Consider the following 25,888-nt stretch of genomic DNA (forward strand, 5'->3'; position numbering starts at 1 on the left):
GCAAAGAATGCTCTTCTGCTTGCCTTTGAGAGAGTGCCAATGGTCTCCCTATTAGCTTGATGTTAATCTCTAGAAGAGAAGCCCCTGTCTTCTGTTTCCCTCAGCTGGGGGGCATTGCTAGAGAGTATGTTGCGAAGGACAGACCTTTTATGTGTCCATGGTCCCAGGGCCACGTGGATTCTCTCAGCTATTCAACCTGGAAGGAAAGATCAGGAAGTGTTCACTAAGCTTCAATACTCAGGTCAATAAGCATTTGTTTCTCCCCTGCAGTGTGACTGGCACTGTGCTTACCACTGTGGGATTGGGCTATATTGAAAGTGCAGACCTGGGGTTGGGAATGATAAAATGTGTGTCAATTAGCTCTCAGGCTCTGTTTTTTATTGAGCCTCTAAAATTTCAAATAGGGGGATGGTCCCATGGCCCCTCATTCTAGACCAATTGAAATGCCCTCTATAATACAGATAGCCTGTATAGTGAACACTGAACAGAGACTTAAAAGACCTGACATCTCAAGAAGATTTTTCTCCCTCAGGGCAGATTCCTTGATCTAACTCACTTTCATGTCATGTCATCACCTTTCTAATGTCATAGTCTTCTTTGAAAATGAGGGACAAACATCACTTCCACATTAGTCATATTGTGAAAGAAGAATCAGAACAAAAGGGAAAAATCATGAGAAAGAAAAACAATGAAAATAGTATGCCTCAATCTACATTCAGACTCCATAGTTTTCCCTTTGGATGTAAATAATATTTTCTGTCATGAGATTTTTGGAATTGTATTACATCATCGTATTACTAGAGAAAATCTAAGTTCATCAGAATTAATCATCATATAATGTTGTTATTACTGTGTTCTGTTCACTCCACTCTTGCTCTTCTCTTAAAGTCAATCAGCAATCATCACCATGTTCCTGCCATTCATCTGCCTCCTCTCAGTTCCTACATAAGCCATCTTAGTATCTCTTATTCCTCATTATAATCCATCTAACTATTGAAATACCTTCCAAGGAATGGTATTCTTGCCTCCATTTTCCTCCTCTCCCTGTCTAATCTAGCCTTTAAATGCTTCCAAGTTCCTTATGAATATGTCTGGTCACCACAAGGCTCTGCCCAGAAATCTTTGGTAGTTTTCTATGCCTAACAAGTAAAATATTGATTTCCCCTCTCTTTTTTTTTCTTTTTTCCCCTGGATATTCAAGGTGGTCCACAATCTAGTGGTATTCTACTTTGCCAGCCTTTTGTTGTTCAGTTGTTTTTCAGTCTTGTCCAACTCTTCATGACTTCATTTGGGGTTTTCTTTCAAAAATGCTAGGGTGGTTTGCCATTTCCTTCTCTTGTTCATTTTACAGATGAAGAAACTGAGGTAAACAGAGTTAAGTGACTTGCCCAGATCACACAACCAAAAAGTATCTAAGGGCAGATTTGAACTCAGGAAGATGAATCTTTCTGACTGCAGGGCAGCCACTATCCCCAGAGCCACTTAGCTGCTTTATCTCATGTTTGTCTTTCTCATATTATCTCATCATATGTTTTATACTTGAGACTGACAATTTCATGTATTTCAAGTGCTTCCAGAGTTTTTTCTTGGTCATACCATTCCTTTAATATGTAATTTCCTTGTCTTTTCTTTTATTGGAAAAATTAAATGAACCCAGGAATAAGATTGAAGTAAGATTTTCTTGGAGTTCTTGCATCATAGGATTTAGAGTTGGAAGATACTTTAGAAATTGTCTAGTCAAACCTTTTCGTTTTACATATGAGGAAACTGAGGTCCAGAAGAAGTAAATGGTGTCCCTAAGATCATACAAGGTCACAGCTGGCAGAACTGGATTCACACTCAGATGCAATGACTTTGAATCCTTTTTTTTTCTACTACTTGGCATATGGCACAAGAGAGCCTGTGGTTTGACTAGACATTCCAAGGCTTCTTTAGCCTGGAAGGTCTCCAGGCCCCAAATATCCACCTGATTTACCTGATCCTAGTGTCTAAAATTATACTATGAGTAACATATTCCTTTGGGTTAAGCATTGTCCTCTCTTTGCCAGTGATTTTTAAAATATATATCCCTTGCGAAGAGATCGAACTCCTGGAAGGAGTGAATGCTGTGAATGGGATTATGAGCTTCCTAGGGTCAGAGAAGACATGAGATAGGAGAGGAGGAAGAGAAGCAGCCTAGAAATATAGTACAAAGACTTTTCCCACTTTTCCCCAGACCCCTTTGGTTTCTTTTTCTTGAAAAAAGCATCTCCATCCTGAGTTGACTGCAGAGTTCCCTATATCAGTCTAGATAGTATGAGGGCATAATGCATGAATTGACAATTTTGGAATAAAACTTGACTCAGGATTAAAACAGTATTTAATGAAACTAGGCCCAAGGAAACTATGTGCAATGGGTTTATATTTCCCGGATCAAAATTTAGCAAAACATGATCTAATCAAATCTTCTGGACCCAGAGCTTCCACATTAAACTAACCTGGTTCTTGAAAAAAAAAATCACCTAAGTATTCTAAAAAAGTTTTTTGTGCAGTTATCTACTTATCCATGTAGAAAAGAAACACATGTTTTAAAGGCCAGAAAGACTGAAGAAGAAAGAGATAACAAAGAACTGTTCTGTATATATCTCTACTGGGGTAACAATGATATCTATGTATTCTGGAGTTTTTTGTTTGTTTGTTCTTAATTTATTCAGATAATGAAGAGACAATAGGTTTTGCTACTGTTACTTTTTGTTTCAGCAAAGTCAATTTTAGATGGTGGCAGTGCCTTTTTCTAGTTTAGAGAGGGACTCTAAGGATCCTTACTGATTTCTGTCCCCCGTCCCAACTTCTGATCAACAATCTCTCTCAAGAGTTTAGAGTAATATTTCTTAGCATAGGGTTTATAGGTAGATTTTAGGAAATCTGGGAATAGGAATAGCTTAAGGCAAATGCTTCTATTTTTACTAACCTCTAATTGCAATAATATTTCCTGTTAGCCACAGTTCTCTTTAACTGTCCTGACTCAGTTTCCCTGTCTCAGTTTCCTTTACTGTTCTGTCTCTTCGCTCTCGGGTTATAAATTAGCAAGATAAAAGAGTAGATCTCCTGATTCTTTTATGGATTTACAATATTCCTTTAGAATATTCCAAGATTAACCCATGATATCTTTACTTCTTTGTCTCTGGAATTTTTAGGTTTTATGGCTTCCCCTCCCTGATAAAAACTTTCCCTCCCTTTCTCTTCTTTGTCTCCAAAAAGGTATTTAAGAAGTTGGGGTTCCTCCATTCATTGCTGGAGAATGGCGTCTGGCAGCTGTATGCTGGACGCTGGATTCTTTGGGTCCTCCAGCCCTGGGACCAATATGGATTCCTTGGTCCCAGTATACTTATCTCTCTGTCTGACTGGATAATCTGAGAGAGAGTCCTGTCCAGTCAATCTTACTCTCCCATTAATAAAATATTAAAAACTCTCTAATCTCTCTCCTGCCTCAGTTTCTCCGGCATTACATTCCTTTAATGTCTTAAAAGCATGATTCTGAGAAAAGATGCACATGATTCACCAGATTGCCAAAGAGGTCCAAGACACAAGAGTTAATCCATGGAATCACAGAAAATTCTAATGTTCATTTTGTTTAGCTAGTAGCTCCAGTGTACCTCTAGCAAGAATAGTTCAACAGAACCCCAGAAAGTTATTGTTCTGTATCATCTTCCCTGAGCTCCTTTTCCTATAAGCCACACAGTCTTCCCTTGTGATCACAATATTCTATCTCTTTATATTTAAATCTGTCTTTTCCTTCTTAGGAACCTTAGTCTGATTTATCTCCTTGTGTCTTCTCTGCAGAGTAGGAATTTTTAAAGCTAAATTCCAAAAAGAAAGGAATTATTTCTTAGATTCATATATTTGGAGATGGAAGGGATCTTCAGGGTCTTTTAAAAAACAAAAATTTGCATAGTTGTAAACTAAAATTTCCCCTATATGATCAATATGCAGTTTAATTTTATTGCTAAATATACTTTTTAACTCTACTCAATACTTTTGCATATATATTGTCAAAGAAAGAGTTAAAAGAATTAGAGTTGTCAGATACAATCTTCACCCTTGTCCATATTCAAAGATCTCAAATAGAAAAATACAGATGATATATATGTCCAAAAAGCACAAAAGTCCAAAGGAGACTTTGGAATCCTATGTACAGAGGTAAGGTCATTCTATCAGGTTGGGCATCTTAGGGAGCACTAAGAAGAAAGGGATATGAAAAAAATAATTCAAATGTTGAGGGTCTGAACTTAATCTTCCTTGATAGAAAGATATGGCTGTAACTGTATCAGTATCTGTTTCTGATAATATTGGCTCCTGGAAAGATGGACTGTTTGGTCAGAAACAGGATAGAAGTATTTGGCACCTAGAAACCTGGTCATTGGTTCATTAAGGCAAGAAGGAAAAAGATATTAATTCTTAGATCTCTTTTTGGTGAATATGAATTGATAATATGGAATGGGATATAAAAAAGAATCTCAGATATTTATCTCTTATCCCTAAACTTTTTTTCTCTTCCTTCCCTTTTCTTTCTCTCTCCTCTCCTTTTATCCCTTCTCCCTTTCCCCTGCTCCTCTCCTCCATCTACCTCCTTTCTTTCCCTTCATTTCTCCTTTTTACTCCTGTGCCTTCCATTCTTTCTTATCTTTATTTTTTTCTCCTTTTCCCTCTTCTCCTTCCTCTCACTTTCCCTTCTTTCTTCCTTTCCTTTTCTCTTCTCTCTCTCCCCCTTTCCTTCACTCTTTCTCAACATTTTTCTCTCCTTTACTATTCTGTTCTTTTTTCTTCCTTTCAGCTTGTCTCTCTTCTATTTTTATCTCTTCATTCCCCTTCCTGTTCTCATGTTTCTGGCACTGATAAAGGCTCATGGAAATGCAAAATCCCCTTTATGAAGGAGAAATGAAAATTCTACTGAACACATTCCCTTCTGACTTAGGTGACACAGAGACCCTTTAGACAGGTCTACATCCTCTCTCTGAGCATTCCATCTCAATGAACCATGAGCTATAATAGACTACTCAAGGTGAGTCACTCAATGGGGTGTAATGCCTACAGATGTGCACTATTATTCTTGGAGTAAAAATACTGAACTGTGAGGTGAATTTACTGGCAAAAGAAAGGTATTATTCCATTACTTCTCTCAGCATTTCCTCCAGCAAAGAAACACACACACACACACACACACACTCCACCCCCTTTTTTTATTCCCGGGTTTTTCCCCAGCATTTGTTGCTTCATTTCCCTTCAATAGCTCAGAGCTGGATTGTTGATTCTGTTCACCTGGTAACTTCCAGGAATGTGTGTGTTTTTTTCCTTCACTGTGGCAGGTTGATGACACACTCTTAGGCTTCCCAGTTCAGTTTCATTTGGCTGCCTTCAGTCCTTCCACTGGACACAGGTGGGAACATTCGTGATCCTTACCTCAGAGCTATGTGATGTAGGAGACAGAGATTAAGAGAGAAGGGCAGATTCTAAACCAAGATTCAAAGAGACAGGAAAAAATATGGAGAAGAAAAAAAATGAGAAATGGAGAGTGAGAGATAGAAAGATGGAGACAGTGAAAGAGATACAGACAAAAAGCATGGAGGGCAAAAATCATGAGAGAGACCTAAGGAGAAAAATAAAGATGGAAGAAAAGACAAAGTAAGAGACAAAAATGGAGACAGGAGAGTGAGATAAAGAAAATTATTCTTCCCCATGGGTGAACTGCTTAAACTGATTTATACTCATAGAGATCTTTTCATCACCTTGTGGACTTCTTGCGATTTTGATTCCTCTGAGAGAATACAATATTATCATAAGAATGTTGATGCTAACAAAATATGAGTTATTTCCTGGATCATTGAAAGGGCTGCATGCTTCCTGTCCTCCAGTCCAAATTCCTTCTGCTTCTCAGCTCTGGGTAGACTGTCAGTATAAAGCACCTGTACATGGAAATATGTGTATGTATATATGGACATACATGTGTATGGATTCAGGTAGGTAGCTCAATGGATAGAGTGCTGAGCCTGGGATCAGTAAAACCTCAGTTCAGACCTAGCCCAGACACTCCCTTACTAGCTGTGTGATCCTGAAAAATCATTGTTTCCTTTTTGCCTCAGTTTCCTCATCTGTTAAATGATCTGAAGAAGGAAATGACAAACCACTCCAATACACTTGCCAAGAAAACCCCAAACAGACTCATAAAGAGCTGGACATGACTGAACAATAACAGAGCTTGAGCTTAACTGTTTTTTTTAAAAAAGCCGGGTTTCTAAAAGGTGAGGGTAAGGAGGAAGTGCATTCCAGGCATGGAGGGCGTCTGAATAAAGCCACTATCATGCAGTATGGTTGTTGAGGTATATAATGATCTCCTGGCCCTGCTCATTTCACTCAGCATCAGCTCATGTAAGTCTCGCTGGTCCTCTCTGTATTCATCCTGCTGGTCATTCCTTACAGAACAATAATATTCCATAACATTCATGTACCACAATTTACTCAGCCATCCCCCGGCTGAGGGGCAGCCGCTCAGTTTCCAGTTTCTGGCCACCACAAAGAGGGCTGCCACAGACATTTCCGCCCATGTGGGTGCCCTTCCCTCCCATGTGGGTCCCCCTCCCTCCCATGTGGGTGCCCTTCCCTCCCATGTGGGTCCCCCTCCCTCCCATGTGGGTGCCCCTCCCTCCCATGTGGGTCCCCCTCCCTCCCATGTGGGTCCCCCTCCCTCCCATGTGGGTCCCCCTCCCTCCCATGTGGGTGCCCCTCCCTCCCATGTGGGTCCCCCTCCCTCCCATGTGGGTGCCCCTCCCTCCCATGTGGGTCCCCCTCTCTCCCATGTGGGTGCCCTTCCCTCCCATGTGGGTGCCCTTCCCTCCCATGTGGGTGCCCCTCCCTCCCATGTGGGTGCCCTTCCCTCCCATGTGGGTCCCCCTCCCTCCCATGTGGGTCCCCCTCCCTCCTGTAAGATCTCTTTGGGACACAGGCCCGGGAGTGAGACTGCTGGGGACGCAGGGAACGAGGTTTATTTTGAACACATTGAGTTTGAGATTCCTAAGGGAGCCGGGTGGGAATGGCTCAGGGATGTGCACAAAGCCCTTTGGTTGGGGAGATCGGTGCCCAAAGGGGCACGCAGCGCTCCGTGAGTCAGCCGCGTCCCGGGCTGTGCGCAGGGAGCTGGCCTTGGGCGGAGGGAGGAGAAGGGAGGGGGCGGGGCCTTTGCACTCGCTCTCCTGGTCCCTCGGCTTTAAAAGGGACCATGCGGCTCCTTCCTCCCCAGCGCCTTCTCCCATCCTCCTTCTCCGGTGAGACCCCGCGCTGACATTTACTGCCCGCCATGGACCCCAACTGTGACTGCGTGAGCGGTAAGGCTTCTGGAAACGCCGTCAGGCCCGGGATGCTCGGCCCCGGCTGGGGCAGCTCCGCTTTGTGGGGGATGGGACGAGGGGGCTAACATGGAAGGATGGGGATGTGGGGAAGGAGGTCCATTTGTTTTAAAATGAAGCAGCAGAAAGCTTTCCTTCCTTTCACCCTTTCAGCTTCTGGGAGTTAAAGGTCTGAAACCCAAAAGGGCTTAAGATTCCTGAGAAGGGCTCCCTCCTTTGAACAAGGGACCGGCTTTAAGGTCCTTCCAGAAACGAGGGCTGTACTTGGTATAGAGTACATACTTTTCCGTTAAGGACCCTGTGTAAACTAAGCTCGGATGAGGGGCTCTCCAACGGCAGGTGTTAGGAGCAGGGTTTGTGTCTGGGTCCCGCTGGGGAGGGCCAAGAAAAGAAGGGCTTCATTATGGCCGGCCTGGAAAGATCTCAGTTCTGGTCCCTCTTCTGGGTAACCATGGGGCTCTGGGCTTGGGGATGGCAAATGAGAGGCAAGGGAGAATCCCTGACCTGTGTCTGCCACCATAAACTGAACCCTTTCTCTGCTCACCTTCCCTCTCTTTTTTCTCTCCTTAGGTGGCTCTTGCACTTGTGCAAACTCCTGCAAATGTAAATCCTGTCGATGTACCTCCTGCAAAAAAAGTGAGTGAGAAAGAATGTCTGTGGGGCGGGCTGGGGCAGGGTGGCTAGAAACTTTCTGTGGCCTAAATCAACCTGTCCGGCCTGACATGACGGAAAGACACTTGGATATTCCAAAGGTGGGCAGGTGGGATTTAGGGTGGTGCACTTTTTCTGCAGATGTAAAAATTCTTTTAGTTCCCCACTAATAACTTATATGACTTAATAACATGACATCCTTCCATTTTTCTTGGTTTGCCTAGAAGTGGGCCCTCCCAGGTTCCTTTCACATTCATCTCCTACCTTTCCTTCTCAGGCTGCTGCTCCTGCTGTCCTGCTGGATGTGCCAAGTGTGCCCAAGGTTGTATCTGCAAAGCCCCCCAGACTAAGAGTTGTAGCTGCTGCCAGTGATTGCTCCCGTCTTCCTGTCACTGTAAATAGAAGAATCTGTACACTATGACTTTTCATACACTTTGGACATTTTTCTATTTTTTCTATAAAATGTATGAATCAAGATGCACTTATTAAGCATTTAATATGACAATAAACTCACTGAATTCTCTTTTGTCTATGGTCCAGTTGTGTCTTTTGTGGGAGGGTGGGTTAAAAAAAACAAAATTTTGACTCTGAGGAGAGAGGTGATTGGGAGACTCCAGTTCAGAGGTAGATGTGCCGTCAGTTAAAGAGTCTAAGAAGCTTGTAATCAGGAGGTGTTTGAGAGATAATATGGTAAACCCAGCCATTTGGTATAGAAGGAAATATAGGGCCAGCAAGAAGTGACTTACCCCTGCTCTCTTGGTCAGTGTCCAGTTAAGAACTAAATTTCCTAGATTTCTTAACTTCCAATTCATTGGTCTCAATTCATATGGAAGAGAGAAGCCTAAGGTAACACAGTTGAGTAAAGACAAGCTAAACTTCAATATTTGATTTTTTTTAGTTGACCTTTATTCTTCTAACATGAAGTATGTTGCATATATGTGTAAACAGAATGTATGTATGTATGCATGCATGTTGTGTGTGTTTGTGTGTGTGTGTACAAAAGTCTGTACAGTTTCAAGATATTAGTTTGGGGGCAGCCCTGAAGTCAGCAGGACCTGAGTTCAAATCTGGTCTGAGACACTTAACATGTTCTAGCTGTGGGACCCTGGGCAAGTCTGCCCAGGCTTAACCCCAACTGCCTCGGCGCAAAAAAAAAAAAAAAAAAACCATATTAGAATTTTAATTAAATGTTTAACCTATTGTTTGCTGTCTTGGGGAAGAGAGGGGGGAAATTTTTGGAACACAGTGTTTTACAAAGATGAATGTTGGAAACTATTTTTACATATATTTGAAAAATAAAATACTATTAAAAAATAAAGTGTCTTAGTGAAGTTTCAAGCTATTAAAACTTGAAACTGGGCTGTGATGAATCCAGTCTGTTAACAAATATTTAATAATTAGCAACCTATATCAGGCATTATTCTAGCATAGAGGAATACAAGAAGAATGGCTCAATATTAGCTCACAAAGAGCTTTCATTTTAATTGGGTGGGTATTGGGGATACAAGTATATATTTCTATGTTTATGTCAATGTCTTCAGATATATAGATATACACAAATATACACATATAGAATAAAGGGATTAAATATAAATACAAGATTATTGGACCAAAAGGACACTAGCAATTCATGTAGAAGGCAGTACTGGAGTTTGTCTTAAAGGAAGAAGGGTTTCACTGAGATACCTCAGGTGTCTACGTATATTAGATGATAGCTGTTGTTTCTATAACTGAGCTCTTAGGCGTCAATCAGTAAACATTTACCAAGCATTTACTCTGCCCAGCTCGGTCCAAGTTGTTGTTGGTCCTTTGTTCCTGAAGAGGACCAGTGGCAGCTTCACGCAGCATGAGTTGCATTTCAGTGAAACAAATTGGGCAGAGTCATAAGCCTCTCCTCTCCTCCACAGTCATCAGAGACCAGCCGCCAGACAAAGGTCAAGCTGACTGGCGGCCCCAGCCATCCATCCTGTCTGCCATGTTAGTCAAACATCCCGTACGGAGCATCAGAACACAATAAAGACTTTCAGAATGAAAATTCTCCTGGACTCCCTCCTACCTCTCGGATGACCCAAGGAGACATCTTAGGCTCGATGCATATTGTAAGTATGCTCGGTCCCATGAGAATCATGTGAATTCACATTGCGATGCTCATTTGAGGACAGCTTTCCCTCCTCCTTGTCTCACATCCCTTAAAGGACTTCCGCTGCTCTCTCTTCCTTCACCCCAACTCACGCGAAGGGGTGGCCCTTTGTGCCAAGGCACACTCCTCTCCATGTACAGGTGATCCTACTGCTTCCCCCTTCCTTCAGCAGATAGCAGCCTCCATGATCTCAGTCCTCATTTATCTTCAGTCTCTCCCTCTTTACTGTCTTCATCCCTACTGCCAGCAACATCCCCATGTCCCCATCCTCAAACAGTCCCTTCATTTGACCCATCGATCCCTACAGGCTATCATCCTTTATCTTTCCTCCCTTCTACATTAAACTATGGGTGAAAGTTAGTGATTTTACTTCTTATCTTCTTATTCTCTTCTAAACCTTTAATCTGGCTTCTGATCTCATTATTTAACTGAAACAGCTCCCTCCAAAGTTACTAAACGCTAAATCTAATTATCTTTTCTCAGTTCTCATCCTTCTTGATCCTTCTGCAGCTTTTGATACTATTAATTACTCTCTCCTCTCTGTTTTCATTATACATCTCTCTTCTGATTCTCCTCCTACCTCTATGACTGGTCTTTCTAGTCTCTCTTCCTGGATATTCCTGCAAGTCTTGCCCACCAACCATGAGGATTATCTAAGACTCTATTTTCTTTTCTTTCTATATTATTTCACTTGATCTCAGCAGTTCCTGTGGTTTCAATTGTCATCTCCATGCAAAGATTTTCAGGTCTCTTTAGGCAGCTCTAATCTCTCTCTTGACTATTAGTCTAGCATCAACAACTGTCTAATAGACATTAGATGTCCTATAGGACTATCTCTATAGGACTAACTTATCATGTCCTAAATTAAATTCATGCCTTTACCCCCAAACTCTTGCCTCTTCTGAACATATCTCTTACTGTTGAGGGCACTGCCATCCTCCCAGTCAACCAGGCTCATAATCTTGGATTTAACACTTCAATTCCAAGCTATTGCCATGTATATATGCTACTTTCAGAACATCTTTAGCTACTAAAGTGATTTTTCTGTACTATAGATCTTTGCTTAATCAATTTCAATTTTATCTCCAACATCAAAGATAAGATCTTATTTTTTTAAAAAACCTTTCATACCCTGGCCCTTCATGCCCTTCTAATTTTCTTGTATTTTTACTTCTCTCCATACGTTCTATAATCCAGCAGAACCTACATCCTTGAGGTTCTTCCTACAGGATGGTCTCCCTCTGAATATTAAGTCTTTTCACTGACTCTCCCCTGTGCCTCAAATGCTCTGCCTCTTTACTGCCATTTTCAGTCATCCTTGGTTTCCTTTAAGATTCAACTTCCATCTTCTCTGGCATTTCCTGATTTCCCAATTCCTTCTCCTCTGAGATCATCTGCCACAGACACCTTAGATATTTCGATGAACATATTATTTGCCTGCTGCCCTTCCCATCAGAATGTGAGCTCCTTGAGAGCAGGATCAGTATTTTTTACCTTTCTTTGTACCTCCTTTACATCGTACATATGCAGCCCTTAATAAATCCTTGTCAGAAAACTGGGGAAGCATTTTTTGCATCCAAGGGTTCTGATAAAGGCCTCATTTCTAAAATATATAGAGAATTGATTCAAATGTATAAAAATACAAGCCATTCTCCAATTGACAGATGGTCAAAGGATATGAACAGATAATTTTCAGATGAAGAAATTAAAACCATTTCTAGTCACATGTAAAAATGCTCTAAATCACTATTCATTAGAGAAATGCAAATTAAGACAACTCTGAGACACACATCTCAGATTGGCTAAGATGACAGGAAAAGATAATAACGAATGTTGGAGAGGATGTGGGAAAACTGGGACACTGGTACATTGTTGGTGGAGTCGTAAATGGATCCAACCATTCTGGAGAGCACTTTGGAACTATGCCCAAAGAGCCATCAAACTTGCATACCCTTTGATACAGCAGTGTCACTACAAAGTCTATATCCCAAAGAGATCATAAAAAATGGAAAGAACTTACATGTCCAAAAATGTTTGTAGCAGCTTTTTTGTAGTGGTTAGAAACTGGAAAATGAATGAATGCCCATCAACTGGAGAATGGCTGAATGAATGGTATGGAACATTATAGTTCTATAAGAAATGATCAGCAGGATGATTTTAGAAAGGCCTGGAGATACTCACATGAACTGATGCTAAATATAGTAAGTAGAACCAAGAAAACATTGTACACAGCAACAACAAGATTATGTGATGATCAACTCTGATGGACATGGCCCTTTTCAACAATGAAATAATTCAGGCCAATTTTAATAGACTAGTGATGGAGAAAACCTGCATCCAGAGAGAGAACTGTGGGAACTGAATGAGGTTTACAACATAGTATTTTCACCATTTTTGTTGTTGTTTGCTTGCTTTTTTTCTTTTTCATTTTTTTTCTGTTTTGATTGTATTTTTCTTGTGCAGTATGATAAATGTGGAAATATGTATAGAACTGCATATATTGGATTATTTGTTGTCAAGGGGACAGGGGTGGGGAGGGAGGGAGAAAAATTTAGAACAGAAGGTTTTGCAAGGGTGAATGTTGAAAACTATTTTTACATGTATTTTGAAAATAAAAAAGCTATTATTTTAAAAATAAAATTAAAAAAATCAATACTTGCTTGTTGACTGTCTGACAGACAGATTTTAAATGCATTGGATTTCCTAAAATGGAAAATATGAACTTCAAGGCAAGTTTTTGGGCAAAGAGGCACTCATGTTATTCCATTGCTCCACTCAGCTTTTCCAGCTGCAGGAGACATACAATATGATAAAAGGAACGGTCCAAGAAGGACACAATGTGCTCAGCCTGTTTTTTTCTCCATGTATTTTCTCTTTCCCCTTCAATTCCTTTGGCTTCTTCCTTCACTATTACCTAACTTCCAGGAATATTGTAGGGTTTCCCCTTCATTTTTATTGCGGCATGTCAATGATATCATCCTGGATATTACTGGGGAAGCTTCCATCAATTCCATTACTGCGCAAGATTAGGAATATATGTGCTACTAAGTACAGATCACTGCAATGAAGGGAGAGAAAGAGAGCAAAAAGAGCCAATGAGTGAAACTAGAAAGGGATAGAAAAATGAAGAAGAATGAGAAAAAGGCATGACAAAGAAAAAAGAAAAATGAGAAATAGGGATAGACAAATAGAAAGAGGAAAAGAGAAAAAGAAAATATAGAGGCAAAAAGATAATGTTTCCAGTCAGGTGAATTTGGAGAAACTCATCCCCATTTCTCTTTCCTCAAATCACCGATGTCCAGCGAAAAACTGGACTCTGCCTACATTTAAGAGAGAAGCCAAGTGGTCTCCATCTTTGTTTGCTTTAAACTGTTAAGTTAAGCAGTCCATAGATGGTGGGATCTTTGCTAAAGATAGAATGAGCAGGAGAGAGAGTGGGATAGCAGATCTGAGTCACATGGTACAATAGATAAACTGCCAATACAAGCATCAGGCAGCTAATCTTCCTGTGTTCAAATCCTGCCTCCAACACTGACTGGTTAATCCTAAGCAAGTCAAACCCTGTTTGCCTCAGTTTCCTCATCTGTAAAAGTGGCTGGAGAAGAAAATAACAAACTGCTTCAGTGTCTTTGCTAAGAAAACCCAAAATGGGATCATGAAGAGTCAGACACAATTGAAATAACTGAACAAATTATTATAATTATTAATCATTATTATCATCTGCGCCAAAAACTTCCAGTAGCACATAAACTTTCTTGGCTTTTTGGGCTTTAACTTAAAGACCTTGGCATACCTTCTATGGATACTGTCTCACTTCCAGCCCCAGGAGTATAATATTCAACTCTGTGTCTAAGACTGCATTCAGTGATGTGAGGAAAATGCCTTGAATGTCTCTTTTGGTCTTTCATTCTTTCTCTATCTTCCTCTCTATATTTTCTCTTTCTCTCTTTTCCTCTTTCCATTTGTCTATCCCTATCTCTCATTTTTCTTTTTTCTTTGTCATTGTCTTATCAAGGATGGGTCTGCCCTCTGGTGAACCACTCTGCCTAGAATGAGAAGCATTCTGTGCATTGCTTCTTAGTCTAAATTTCTCATCCAATATTCTATAGGTAAAGCCAGATCTATGGGGATCTTTAAATATCTAGACTATATGTAGATGAAGCTTACAGGCTGTTTATCTGACATTCTTCCCTTTTGCTACATGTACAGCCCTCCCCATTCCTTTTCTGGCCACACATATTCTGAATAAAACCAGAAACTCTTGGGATTAAGCTCCTGCCTTAAGAAGCCCCACCAGTGTCTTTGCACTGCCTCTTGCCTCATCATCAGCTATAACGATTCTTTTGAGATTGATGTTTTATGAAAAAGGCAAAATGAGGAAATATACATGACAGATAGATTGCTGACCTTGAGTAGGGAACTTCCAAGCCTGGGTCTGACCCTTACTAGCTGTATGAACTTGTGACAAGTCCCTTAAATTCAAAGAGCATCAGTTTTCTCATTTGTAAATTGGATGGAATAGTAGTTGTAGTTTTAACCAGCACAATTCTTGAGGTTCTGAGCCTCCAAACTCTTAGATTTTCAATCCCAGCAATGAACGCTTAGATTGTGGAGGAGGATGCTGAGCTAAGACACTGGTGGCCTTTTGGAGGAGAAAGGGACAGAGGGGGTTGTGGATTGACAGCTGAGACATAGCAGAACTTGGATAAGCAAGTAGACTGCTCCCAGCTCTCCCTCTCAGCTACCCATCTTTGTTCTTTTAAATCACTAAAACAAGGAGAGAGACTAAATGGCATCATAGATGCACATCCAAACGTGAAAGTGTTCTGTAAATGTTCATTACTATTCATAGTTCCCAACCACATAGAGAATATCAATGTTAAAGAAAAAAATGGGCTTTTACAGAAGCTAGAGGTTCTCATCTTCGCAAGGTAAATCATGTCCTGCAGGCGAACCACTCTGACTGGGAGCTTCTACTTTATTCTGGCAGACTATCCATTTTGGGGCACTTCTCCAAATGTATATGGGTGTGAATATAATACAAACATGTTGAATATGCTTATATTTGAACCTCAGTAATTTGAAAATGGGGATCCAGATCTGAGTTGTTGTTTCGTTGTTCAGTCGTGTGTGCTTGGCAGAGATACTAAAGTGGCTTGCCATTTCCTTCTCCAGTTCATTTTACAGATGAGGAAACTGAGGCAAATAGTGACTTGTCCACACAGCTAATAAGCGGCTGGATTTGAACTCAGGAACTCACTAGCTAGCCATCCAGCATCTCTAACTTAAATAACTCTGTCTCAGAGAGCTCAGACAGCTTGGGGCTCGTCAGTGCTGGAGCCAGGGTGCCAGCCCCCTGAATCTTAGGCCGGCTATCTAGCCTCCGAGGTCCGTGTCTGTCTCTAAATGCACTGAAGGCTGTTCTTCACAGTTCTGGTAGAGGTCTCAGCAGCCTGGAGCTGCGAGGGGATGCCTTCCTGCTCAGACCGGCCAGCTGAGGGAGGGAGAGGTAGCAATTCCCAAGGGACACTGGGGAGGCAGCGCCACAGAGGGCTCTCCGCCAGGAGACCCAGAGGTGCCAGATGGCCTAGGGGAGGGAGGGCCAGAGTGGAAGCCTCAGCATGGATGCTTTGGCAGTGAGCGATGACTACACTCTGGAGGTGGGAGGCAGGTGGGGAGGAGTAAGGTCAGGCAGGAGCAGGACAGGTTATGCAGGACTTTTAAGGGCAAGCCGAGGATTTGATGTTGGATCCTGGAGGTAACAGAGCACTGGGGACAGAATAGTCAGACCTGCCCTGTAGGAAGAATAATTTGGGAAAAGAGAGACCAGCAGACCCCCCAGCAGGCTATGGGATAATCTAGGCAGGTGATGAGGAGCTGCGTCAGGTGGGTGATCACGTCAGCAGAGACAAGGGTGCACATATGAACGATGCTACAAAAATGGAGAGGGCATGACTTGGCCAGTGATTGGCTATTGGGGAATGAGAAAGAACAGCAAGTCCGGAATGACATTTAGGCTGTGAGACTAGAACAGAAGGATGGAGGTCCCCTCAGTAGTAACAGGGAAAGTGGCAGCTAGATGGATACAACACTGGCCCTGGGCTCAGACACTTAACACTTACTAGCTTCGTGACCCTAGGCAAAGCACTTAACCCCAATTGCCATACTTAACTCCAAAATTAGTAAAAGGGAATGTAGGAAAAGCAATTTTATCTTTGACTTCTTTATAGAAGCTTAATTTGTGCATATTAGTTGGTTGGTTGATTAACATGCAAAAAGTCCCAACTGTGATGCATGGAAGAATAATTTCAGATTTTTAGGTCTTAGATATTTTAAGGCAATCACAGCCAATTTAGGAGGAGTATGACTTCAGGATGCAGGTCCTATAGTCCTAGGAATCAGGGTGTCATGAAAGAAAACACTTTAAAATTGGAGATAGACATTATTATAATTTGAGAAACAAGAGATTTTTGAAAGTGCAAGGCAAAATAGTGAACTGCAATAAATTGCAGAGATAAGCTAGAAATAAACATTCAAAGTATCCTAATGTTATTTATATCTCCTAAAAAGTTGAAATTCATACATATCTCTATCTAAATTATTTCCATTACAAAAGGGGATGACCCTGAGACAATTTCTTGGAAGACAAAGAGAACAATAGAGCTCTGATTTAAAAAATTAAAAAAGTTTACAACTTTCCCTTGGAATTCTAAATATGACTGTTGCTCTAGATATCTAGTCTATTCCTACATTTGCAATGAAGTCATGCAAGTATCAGAATGAATGTAGATTTAATTTGGAGGGTTTTGTGGAGGTCTTCAAAGAATTTACCTCTTCAACCCCTGCAATTGATGTTTCAGTTATTTTCCTGGTCTTTCTTCCACCCTATTTCCCGATTTATGACATAAATGCTGCCTTTGGGCTTATGAGAAATCTAACTCAGATAACTTCTTTTTTGATACTCCAAGGACACCTTATGATTCTTCTTTCCCTTAAACTGAAACATTTTTCCAGTTTCGTTTCATAGCAAAAATACCAGGACTGATATAATTAATCTCTTCCAATAGTATGCCCGTTTGTTAGCTATAAGTCAAGGATCTCAAATTTGGCATGTCTATAGCTATGTTTAGAGAAGATGATTAAAAATCTAACCCCTTTCTGCTGTTTTTTTAAGGCAGCTAGATGACATCGTGCTAGAGCTCTGGGTTTGGAGTCAGGAAAACCTGAATTCAAATTTGACAGCAAATACTTATTAATTGTGAATCTGGGCAAGTCACATAACTTCTGCTTTCTCCATTTTCCTCCTATGTAAAATAAAAGTAGCTCCTACCTGCCAGGATTGTAGTGAGGATTAAATGAGATAATATCTGTAAAGTACATAGCACAGGGCCTAGCAAAATAGCACACAGCATATGGATATTAGCAATTATTCTGGGAGTAACTAGATGGTACAATGGATAGAGCATTGAGTTAGGAAGACTCATTTTCCCGAGTTTAAATCTAGTCTCAGACTCGTACTCAGACTCAGACACACAGAGTTACTCTGTGACTGGGCAAATCACCTCTAGTTTGTTTACCTCTAGTCCCAAATTCTTGCCTTCATTAAGGGCAAGTGGTAAACAACAGAACTCCTTCCCCTGTAATGCCGGAGAAACTGAGGCAGGAGAGAGATTAGAGAGTTTTAATATTTTATTAATGGGAGAGTAAGATTGACTGGACAAGACTCTCGTCTCAAATTATCCAGTCAAAAGATTAAGATATATTGGGACCAAGGAATTCATGTTGGTCCCAGGGCTGGAGGAGACTGTCATCCCAAAGAATCCAGCGTCCAGCATACAGCCAGCTGTCAGCCACCATCCTCCAGCAATGAATGGAGGAACCCCAACTTCTTAAATACCTTTTTGGGGACAAAGAAGAGAAAGGGAGGGAAAGTTTTTATCAGGGAGGGGAAAGCCATAAAACCCTAAAAAATCCGGAGACAAAGAAGTAAAGATATCATGGGTAACTTGGAATATTTTAAGGGATATTGTAAATCCATAAAAGAATCAGGAGATCTACTCTTTTATCTTGCTAATTTATAACTCGAGAGCGAATAATCCTTAGTTTTACTGGGTCAGAGACAGAACAGGTAAGGAAACTGGGACAAGGGAAACTTGTACAGGGAAACTGAGTCAGGACAGTTAAAGAGAACTGTGGCATAACACCCCCTTGCAGACTCAGTTCTCTTCTGTGTTTGTTTTAGGACATGCTCTTTGCAAAACTCTCTTTACCATATAATTATGTACTATTGCACTGTTTTGTATTGTAGATATTTGATAGATCTAAGCATGTTAGAATTCGAAGGGTCATACTTTAGAGTTAATTTTATTTCCATGTCATATTTCATCACTAGCCTCTAACCACCATGAGCATAAAGAGTCTTATTTTTCGCCATGCATCACAGCATTGAGGGCAGGATCTTTAACAAGTGGGTGCTCAGTAAATGTGTAGTGCAAGAATGATTTACTGTTAGTTTCCCCAGAAACAAAAAACCCAGGGGACCTTCCTGCTGAGACAGGGAGAGGACAGATCAGAATACAGAGTACTTACCCTGGTGTCTATGTACCTGTTTTAAGAAAAAAAAAATTTTTTTTTGATAACTGTGTTTCAGTAGAATTGGTTTTCTTTTTTTTTTTTTTTTTTTTTTTTCAGAATAAGGTTCTTAAATGAATAAAAAACATAGGAAACCTCAGTCATGGGAATATAACTCAGATGAAATAAGATGCTATGTTATCTAAGAAAGCCTCTAACATAAGAAAAGGTTAAAACCCTCTTGAATTAGATGCTCTCTACAGTTAGATCCTATGACACAATGTCCAAAGGGCCAGGATTAGTCTGTGGCCCAGATTTGAGAACAAAGGAATGATGATCTGACTGGAGGATCTTCACCGAATTAGAAACTCATTTAAATGAGACAAAATACAAACCAAAGAAGGCAACAGCCCCAAACTGGCTTTCCAAATCCTCCCCAATGTGAGGGATAGAAAATCCTATCCAAAAATGACTATTCAGAGACCTCTTGAAGTAAAAAGCAGAAAAGTTATTTATTTAATAAATTTTCATGAGAATGAGCAGTTCCTCGGTGATGAGGAAAGAGAGAGAGAGCTCATGGTAGAAGGGCCAAAGAAAGGGATAAGCTATACAGTTTTTATAGGTTTTAGTTACAGAGGATTACATCATGGGTTGGGGAACATTAAGAGATAGGTGCCCCCCCCCCCCAATAGGATATTATTCTTGCCAAAAACAGCAGATTCCCTAATTCCGGGAGGAACCATACATCAGGCAACTAGTTGTCTAAACATTGATAACTTGAAGGTTAAATACATATGTCTAAAATCTAAGTACATATTGGCTACTACTCAACATACTTATGCAGGTCACAGAGACCTAGAGAAACTAAAAATACAGAAGAGGAAGTTAACCGTCCTTGGAAGTTCTCACTTTATCCCCACTCCACCCACACACCAAGAACATAAGTTCTTGATTTCTTGGTCTCATTACTGTCTTCTCAGAATTTTATATATATACATATATGTATATATATTTCTGTATATAAGTATGTATTTAATATGTATATGTGTGTATGTGTTTATGTATATATGTATGTATTTAATATGTATATATGTGTATATGTATATATTTATTATATATGTATGTATTTAAAAACCATTATCATGGTTTCATTTAGTGAAAATGAAGATTTTTTTTCCACCAAGGCTCAAGGGTCCCTGGAATCTGTCCATGGACAGACTGTGGAACTCCTATTCTAGTATTCTCTACTCATTCCTAAAGATAGCTGGGTGTACAGTGGGTAAGAAGGGGACTTCAACCCGGAGGGCTCCTAGAGGAACAACTAGAAGGCGGGCTTTGCCCGGGACAGAAAAATGAATTCGATGTCAGGGCACGTAAGAATTACGGGAATGGAAAAGTCTGGACTTCTTTCCCCCGACAGAAGGACCACCACGGGCCCTTTACAGAAACTTGGGTCTCGTGTTGGAGCTGGAAATGTGATCGGGGTCGAGGCAGTGGGCGAGGGGCGGCGTGGCTGTGGGTGAGGGGCAGCAGGGCAGCGAGGCTGTGGGCGAGGGGCAGCGAGGCAGTGGGTGAGGGGCGCGAGACTGTGGGCGAGGGGCGGCGAGGCAGTGGGTGAGGGGCGCGAGGCTGTGGGCGAGGGGCAGCGAGGCAGTGGGCGAGGGGCGCGAGACTGTGGGCGAGGGGTGGCGAGGCAGTGGGTGAGGGGCGCGAGACTGTGGGCGAGGGGCGGCGAGGCAGTGGGTGAGGGGCGCGAGGCTGTGGGCGAGGGGCGGCGAGGCAGTGGGCGAGGGGCGCGAGACTGTGGGCGAGGGGTGGCGAGGCTGTGGGTGAGGGGCGGCGAGTTTGCACCCAGCGACTATTCAGGAGCAAGCACGAGATCTCTGCACACAGCCCCGGGCGCACAGGTGGGAGGCAGGGTCCGTTGCCCGGAGATTTGCACCCAGCCCTCCCGGACTTTGGAAACGCACAGAAGATGCAGACGACGCGCATGAGTCAGCATAACTCTCGGGCAGTGTGCAGGAGGCGGGCCGCGCGGAGCGGGAGGAGGCGGAGGCGGGGGGCGGGGTTTTTGCACTCACTCTCGGGTTCCTTTCACTATAAAGGAGGAGACTCGATTCGTCCCTTCACCGCATCTTTCTCCCGTCCATCTTCTCGTCAGAACTGCGTGCCGCACGTCCACCTGCTAGCTATGGACCCCAACTGTACCTGCGAGAATGGTAAGGGGCTCGGGGCCTGGAAACAGCTACTGAGCCGGGGTCTCCTCTCGGTGCGGGGCTTGGTTTGGGAGCGGGGTTATGGACTGGGACGGAAAGAGACTGTGGGCAAGGAGAGCTCGTTTCCTTTTAAAATGAAGTCATAAAAAGTTTGTTTTTCTCCTTCTCCGCCTCCTAAAGCCCAATCTCGGAGCCGTAAACTGTGCGTAACAGTCCGAGCTGAGTCTGCGACTAGCAGCGGACTGGAGAAGGACTTTTTTGCACAGTTCACAGACTTTAGCATTCCTTCTAGAAATGCCCTCCCTGAAGAGCAGGGGCAAAGGTGTTTGGGGAAAGAAAGTGTCAAGTTAGGGGCTCTCAGTAATGGGGCATAATTACGATCCTTTCTGATGGAAAAGATGCTTTTCTAGAGAAAGCCAGAGGGACACCTGGTTTGGTGCTGCGTTAAGGGAAGCTTGGGAAGTTATCAAATCTTGTTCCTGGTGGCCCTGGAAACCAAGGCTGGAGATCGGAGAAGGAAAGATATAAGAAAATCCCAGATTTGTACCTGCTACCCCTAAGCATAGCCAAGATTCTGCTCACCTTTTATTTTCTCTTTCCAGGTGGCTCTTGCACCTGTGCAGGTTCCTGCAAATGTAAATCCTGCCGATGCACCTCCTGCAAAAAAAGTGAGTGGAAGCCAGAATGTGGGGGGGGGGGGGGGTAGGGACAGAGGGGGCGGAGAGTAACTGAGTAGAGGGGAAATGTTGAGATTTTCTGTGGCTGAACCCACTGGCCCCTATTGCATTGACAGAAATCCTTGGGTATCAGCTTGGAAAGTTCACTGGTGGGATTTAAGGGGGTTCTCTTTTCCTATGGATTTAAAACCCTTTTATTTTCCCACTGAGAGACTTGATCACATGGCATCCATTGTTTCTTCTCAGCTACATCCCTAGGACTGAGGCCTTCCAGGTCCCCTCACACTCACCCCCTGTCTTTCCTTCTCAGGCTGCTGCTCCTGCTGCCCAGCCGGATGTGCCAAATGTGCCCAGGGCTGTGTCTGCAAAGCCCCTCAGACCGAGACTTGCAGCTGCTGCCAGTGATGCTCCTGCTTCCCTGTACCTGTAGATAGAGAAATCTGTACAGACCTGACTTTTTATACACCTGGATATGTTTTCTACGATTTCCCCATAAAATAAAATGAAAATAAATTTACTCAATTTTGTCTCTGGTCCTATTGTATGTGGGTATTAAAAGGGCTACTATTTCTTAGCCTTGTGGGCAGGGCAGCTTTGGGTGCTTCTTTGGGGTGGAATGTTCTGTTGCAGATCTGTCCACTTACTGACCTCTAAAATGTCAGAACTAGAAGGAAGCTTAAAGGTTCCTTAGTCTAACATTGTCATTTAAAATGTTTTTTAAATTTATTTTTTTTTTTTTATCATTTTGTTGTGTATTGAACAACACTGAGGCCTAAAGAAAGTAACTTGGCCAAGATTGGTTAGTAGTATCAGAGGTTGGACCCCAATCCACAGAATTCAATGCTTCTACTTCAACACACTGCTTCAGTGAATGTATTTGTTGGAGAATTAGAATTCTCCCAACTCAGTGAGTGAGTTTTCTTAACTAAAATCACGATGCTTTGGCTTTTCCTATAAAAATCCTTGGTCTTAGGCACTTTACAGACAAGTCAGGAGGTTCCTATAATAATCAAAGGATGAAGAAACCTGGGTCAGTGGCAAAGACAGATCATTCCCCAGAAATACTCTTTTCAGTTTGTTTAGTCATTTCAGTCAGGTCGGAGTTTTGTGACCCCATCTGGGGTTTACTTGGCAAAGAATGGTTTATTTCCTTCTCCAGCTCATTTTACAGAAGAGGAACGGAGGCAAATAAAGTTAAGTGACTTGCCCAGGCTCACAGGGCTAGTGAGTGTCTGAGGTTCTATTTAATTCTTGGGAAATTCTAAGGAGAATTTTCCTTGGGACAGACCTTTAATCTCCCTTGTGGGAATAAATGAGATCATGGGTAACAGAACACTTTGGAAAGTTAATGAAGCAATGTGGAATATAACTCATTGTTTTTATCATCAATAAATGAACAAGCATTTATTGAATGCCTATTATGTATCAGGCACAATGCTAGGTGCTAGGCATACAAAGACATAAGAAATAATAATCCCTATTGTCCAGGAGGTAAAATAACTAGTGGAGAATTAATAAAAATAATTTTATGGACCTGAACATTCTTAGGGTTGAGAGGAATAGAAAAGGATTAGAATAGGAACAAACTCATTATTCAATAAATTAACCAATTAAAATCATTTATTAAGAGTTTATTATATGCTGGGCAACATATATAAACTAGAATATACAAGATAAATACAGAGCAAATGAAAGGGAACTTTGGAACAAATGGCACTGAGGGGACCAGAAAAAATTTCCCCAAAGAGATAATGCTTGACCAGAATCTTAAAGGAAGTCAAGGATTCTATGAGTCAGAAGTTAGGAAAAAAGGCATTCTACATAAGCACAGGGAGCAGCCAATATAAAGGCATGGAAATGGGGAATGATGTGCTAGGTACTAAAAGGCTGGTTTGGCAACATCGTGGGATTAATGGAGGAGAGTGAAATGTAAGATGACTGGAAAGGGAGGAAAGCATTTCAAATGCCAAACAAAAGATTTTTGTACTTGATTCTAGAAGTAATAGAGAACCACTGGAGTTTATTCAGCAAAGGGGATCTCCACTTTAGGAAATCCCTAAGAGGATGGATTGTAGAGGAGAGAGACTAGAGGCAGGGAGATTAATTAGAAAACTTATTTAATGCAGTAGTCCCTTAGACTTCAACCTTAAGACTTCCATTCATCCACCGATGACAGAGTAGCCCTTTTCTTTGCCTTTTCTATGCATCCTTGATCCCCTCCATCTTCATTTTCTCCAGTAAATTTTCTTTTTTTTAATTAAAGCTTCTTATTATCAAAACATATGCATAGATAATTTTCAGTATTCACTCTTATAAAACTTGTGTTCCATTTTTTCCCTTCCTTCCCCTCATGCCCTCCTCTAGACAAATAATCCAATATATGTTAAACAAGCATAATTTTTCTATATATATTTCCACAATTATGCTGCACAAGAAAAATCAGATCAAAAAGGAAAAAAATATGAGAAAAATAAAATTCAAGTAAATAACAATAAAAAAGTGAAAATACTATGTTGTGACCACACTCAGTTCCCACAGTTCTCTCTCATCTGCCGATGGCTCTCTCCATTACAAGACCATTGGAACTGGTCTGAATCACCTCATCTAGCAAATTTTGCACCGTCATCCCTGCTTACTCTCCTATCTTCAGTCACTCCTATGTGCAAACTTCTGCCTCCAAATGCTCATCTCCCCTCCATCCTCAAAAATACCTCATTTGAACCAACCATCCCTGCCTCCTACCATCCTACATCTTTCCCTTTTCAGTAAAAACTGCTTATATTCTCCCCTACTTCTTTTCCTTTCATTCTCTTCTAAACCTTCAGTAATCTGACTTCTGACATCATCATTCTATTAAAACTACTCTCTCCAAAGATCCTTTAATTCCAAATCGGTCTTGATCCTTCTTTTCCTCTCTGTGGTGTTTGATTCTCCCGACCACCTTGTCCGCCTAGATACGCTTTCCTCTGAGTTTTCATGGCTCTGCTCTCTTGGTTCTCCTTTTTTCCTCTTTGTAAATAAACTCCTTCTCAGACTCCTTTGCCAACCGAACTCACTCCTTTCCCCTCAATCCCCCCTCTCTTCTGAACTATATACTATTACTGAGACGGTTACCACCACCCAGCTTTGACACTTCAGTGTCATCCCCAACTCTTCTCTCTTGCTTATTCCACACATATAAATAGTTGCTAAATCTTGTCATTTCTTCCTTCACAATATCTCTCACAGACATCCCAACACCTCTTGCAATAAATACAATAATCTTGCAATAATTCTAATTGGTCACCCTGATTCAAGTTATTTCTCCCTTAGATCCATCTTCCCTATTACCTTTAGAATCAAATACCACTTCTTTTTGTTTGTCATATAAAACTCACAATCTGGACCCAGACTTGCACTTACACTCTCACATACTCCAGATATGGGCCTCCATGCGGTTCCTCATATCTTTGCATTGCTTTGGCCCATCTCAAGAATGCTTTTCCTCTTCCTCTCTGCCTCCTAACTTCCCTGACAAGTTTCAGAATCATCTGGAATGTCACCTCCTGTTGAAGGCCTTGAGCTTTCCCCTCTACTGTTCCATTCCATCTATTCTGTATTTATCTTGTTTGTTCTGACATTATCTTTCCCATTAGTATGTGAACTCTTTCAGGGAAGGGGCTGTTTTAGTGTTTTCCTTTTGTTTTATCCTTAGAACTGAACAAAGAATCTGTCACATAGTAAGAATCCAATGTGCTTATTGTTTAAATCATTCCTTCCCCCACTTTTTTTTTTCAAATTCACCTTTAAACTACTTCATAATCATTCTCCAAATCAATTACCCAACCCAGATCTACATCAAGAAAGGGTAGTTGAAAAATCAAAGGCACTAGTATGTTCAAAAAATGGAGAGTTTGGGTTAATCTTAGAGCTTAATTACTTGAGAATTATATTTTTAATATTTATCCAAAATTAGAAGGACAGCACATAATTGTGTTGGGATATTCTTGTGTTGAAAGAAATGATAGAAAGCCAGCTTAGCTGGCCTCAGATTCAGGAAAACTTTTGAATCCTGCTTCTGACACATGACTCTGTGACAGTGGGCAAGTCATTTAGCATCTATACTGAGGAATTTTACTCAAGGAGTTCCTACTACTAGTGAAGTTTTAAATATGGTTAAAAATACTACTATGAATAATTAAGAGAAACTTGGATGGTATAATATGAACTGGGATAAAGTATATAAAGAACCAAGAGAACAATTCATATGATCAC

General features: G+C 41.4%; 2 protein-coding genes across 2 annotated transcripts; both read left to right on the forward strand.

Annotated features, from left to right (window-relative positions):
* The first annotated feature begins 7,241 nt into the window (after positions 1–7,241).
* Positions 7,242–8,553, forward strand: LOC127550737 (metallothionein-2B-like). Its single transcript, XM_051979885.1, has 3 exons — positions 7,242–7,358; positions 7,950–8,015; positions 8,308–8,553. The coding sequence occupies exons 1-3, from the start codon at positions 7,331–7,333 to the stop codon at positions 8,400–8,402; spliced, it is 189 nt and encodes a 62-aa protein (XP_051835845.1). The 5' UTR covers positions 7,242–7,330; the 3' UTR covers positions 8,403–8,553.
* A 12,148-nt stretch (positions 8,554–20,701) lies between these two features.
* Positions 20,702–22,156, forward strand: LOC127550735 (metallothionein-1E-like). The gene is made up of 4 exons (XM_051979883.1): positions 20,702–20,735; positions 20,847–20,960; positions 21,560–21,625; positions 21,945–22,156. The coding sequence occupies exons 1-4, from the start codon at positions 20,717–20,719 to the stop codon at positions 22,037–22,039; spliced, it is 294 nt and encodes a 97-aa protein (XP_051835843.1). The 5' UTR covers positions 20,702–20,716; the 3' UTR covers positions 22,040–22,156.
* The last annotated feature ends 3,732 nt before the right edge of the window (positions 22,157–25,888 follow it).

This window comes from Antechinus flavipes, chromosome 2 (assembly GCF_016432865.1).
Source record: "Antechinus flavipes isolate AdamAnt ecotype Samford, QLD, Australia chromosome 2, AdamAnt_v2, whole genome shotgun sequence".
Taxonomy (NCBI): Eukaryota; Metazoa; Chordata; class Mammalia; order Dasyuromorphia; family Dasyuridae; genus Antechinus; species Antechinus flavipes.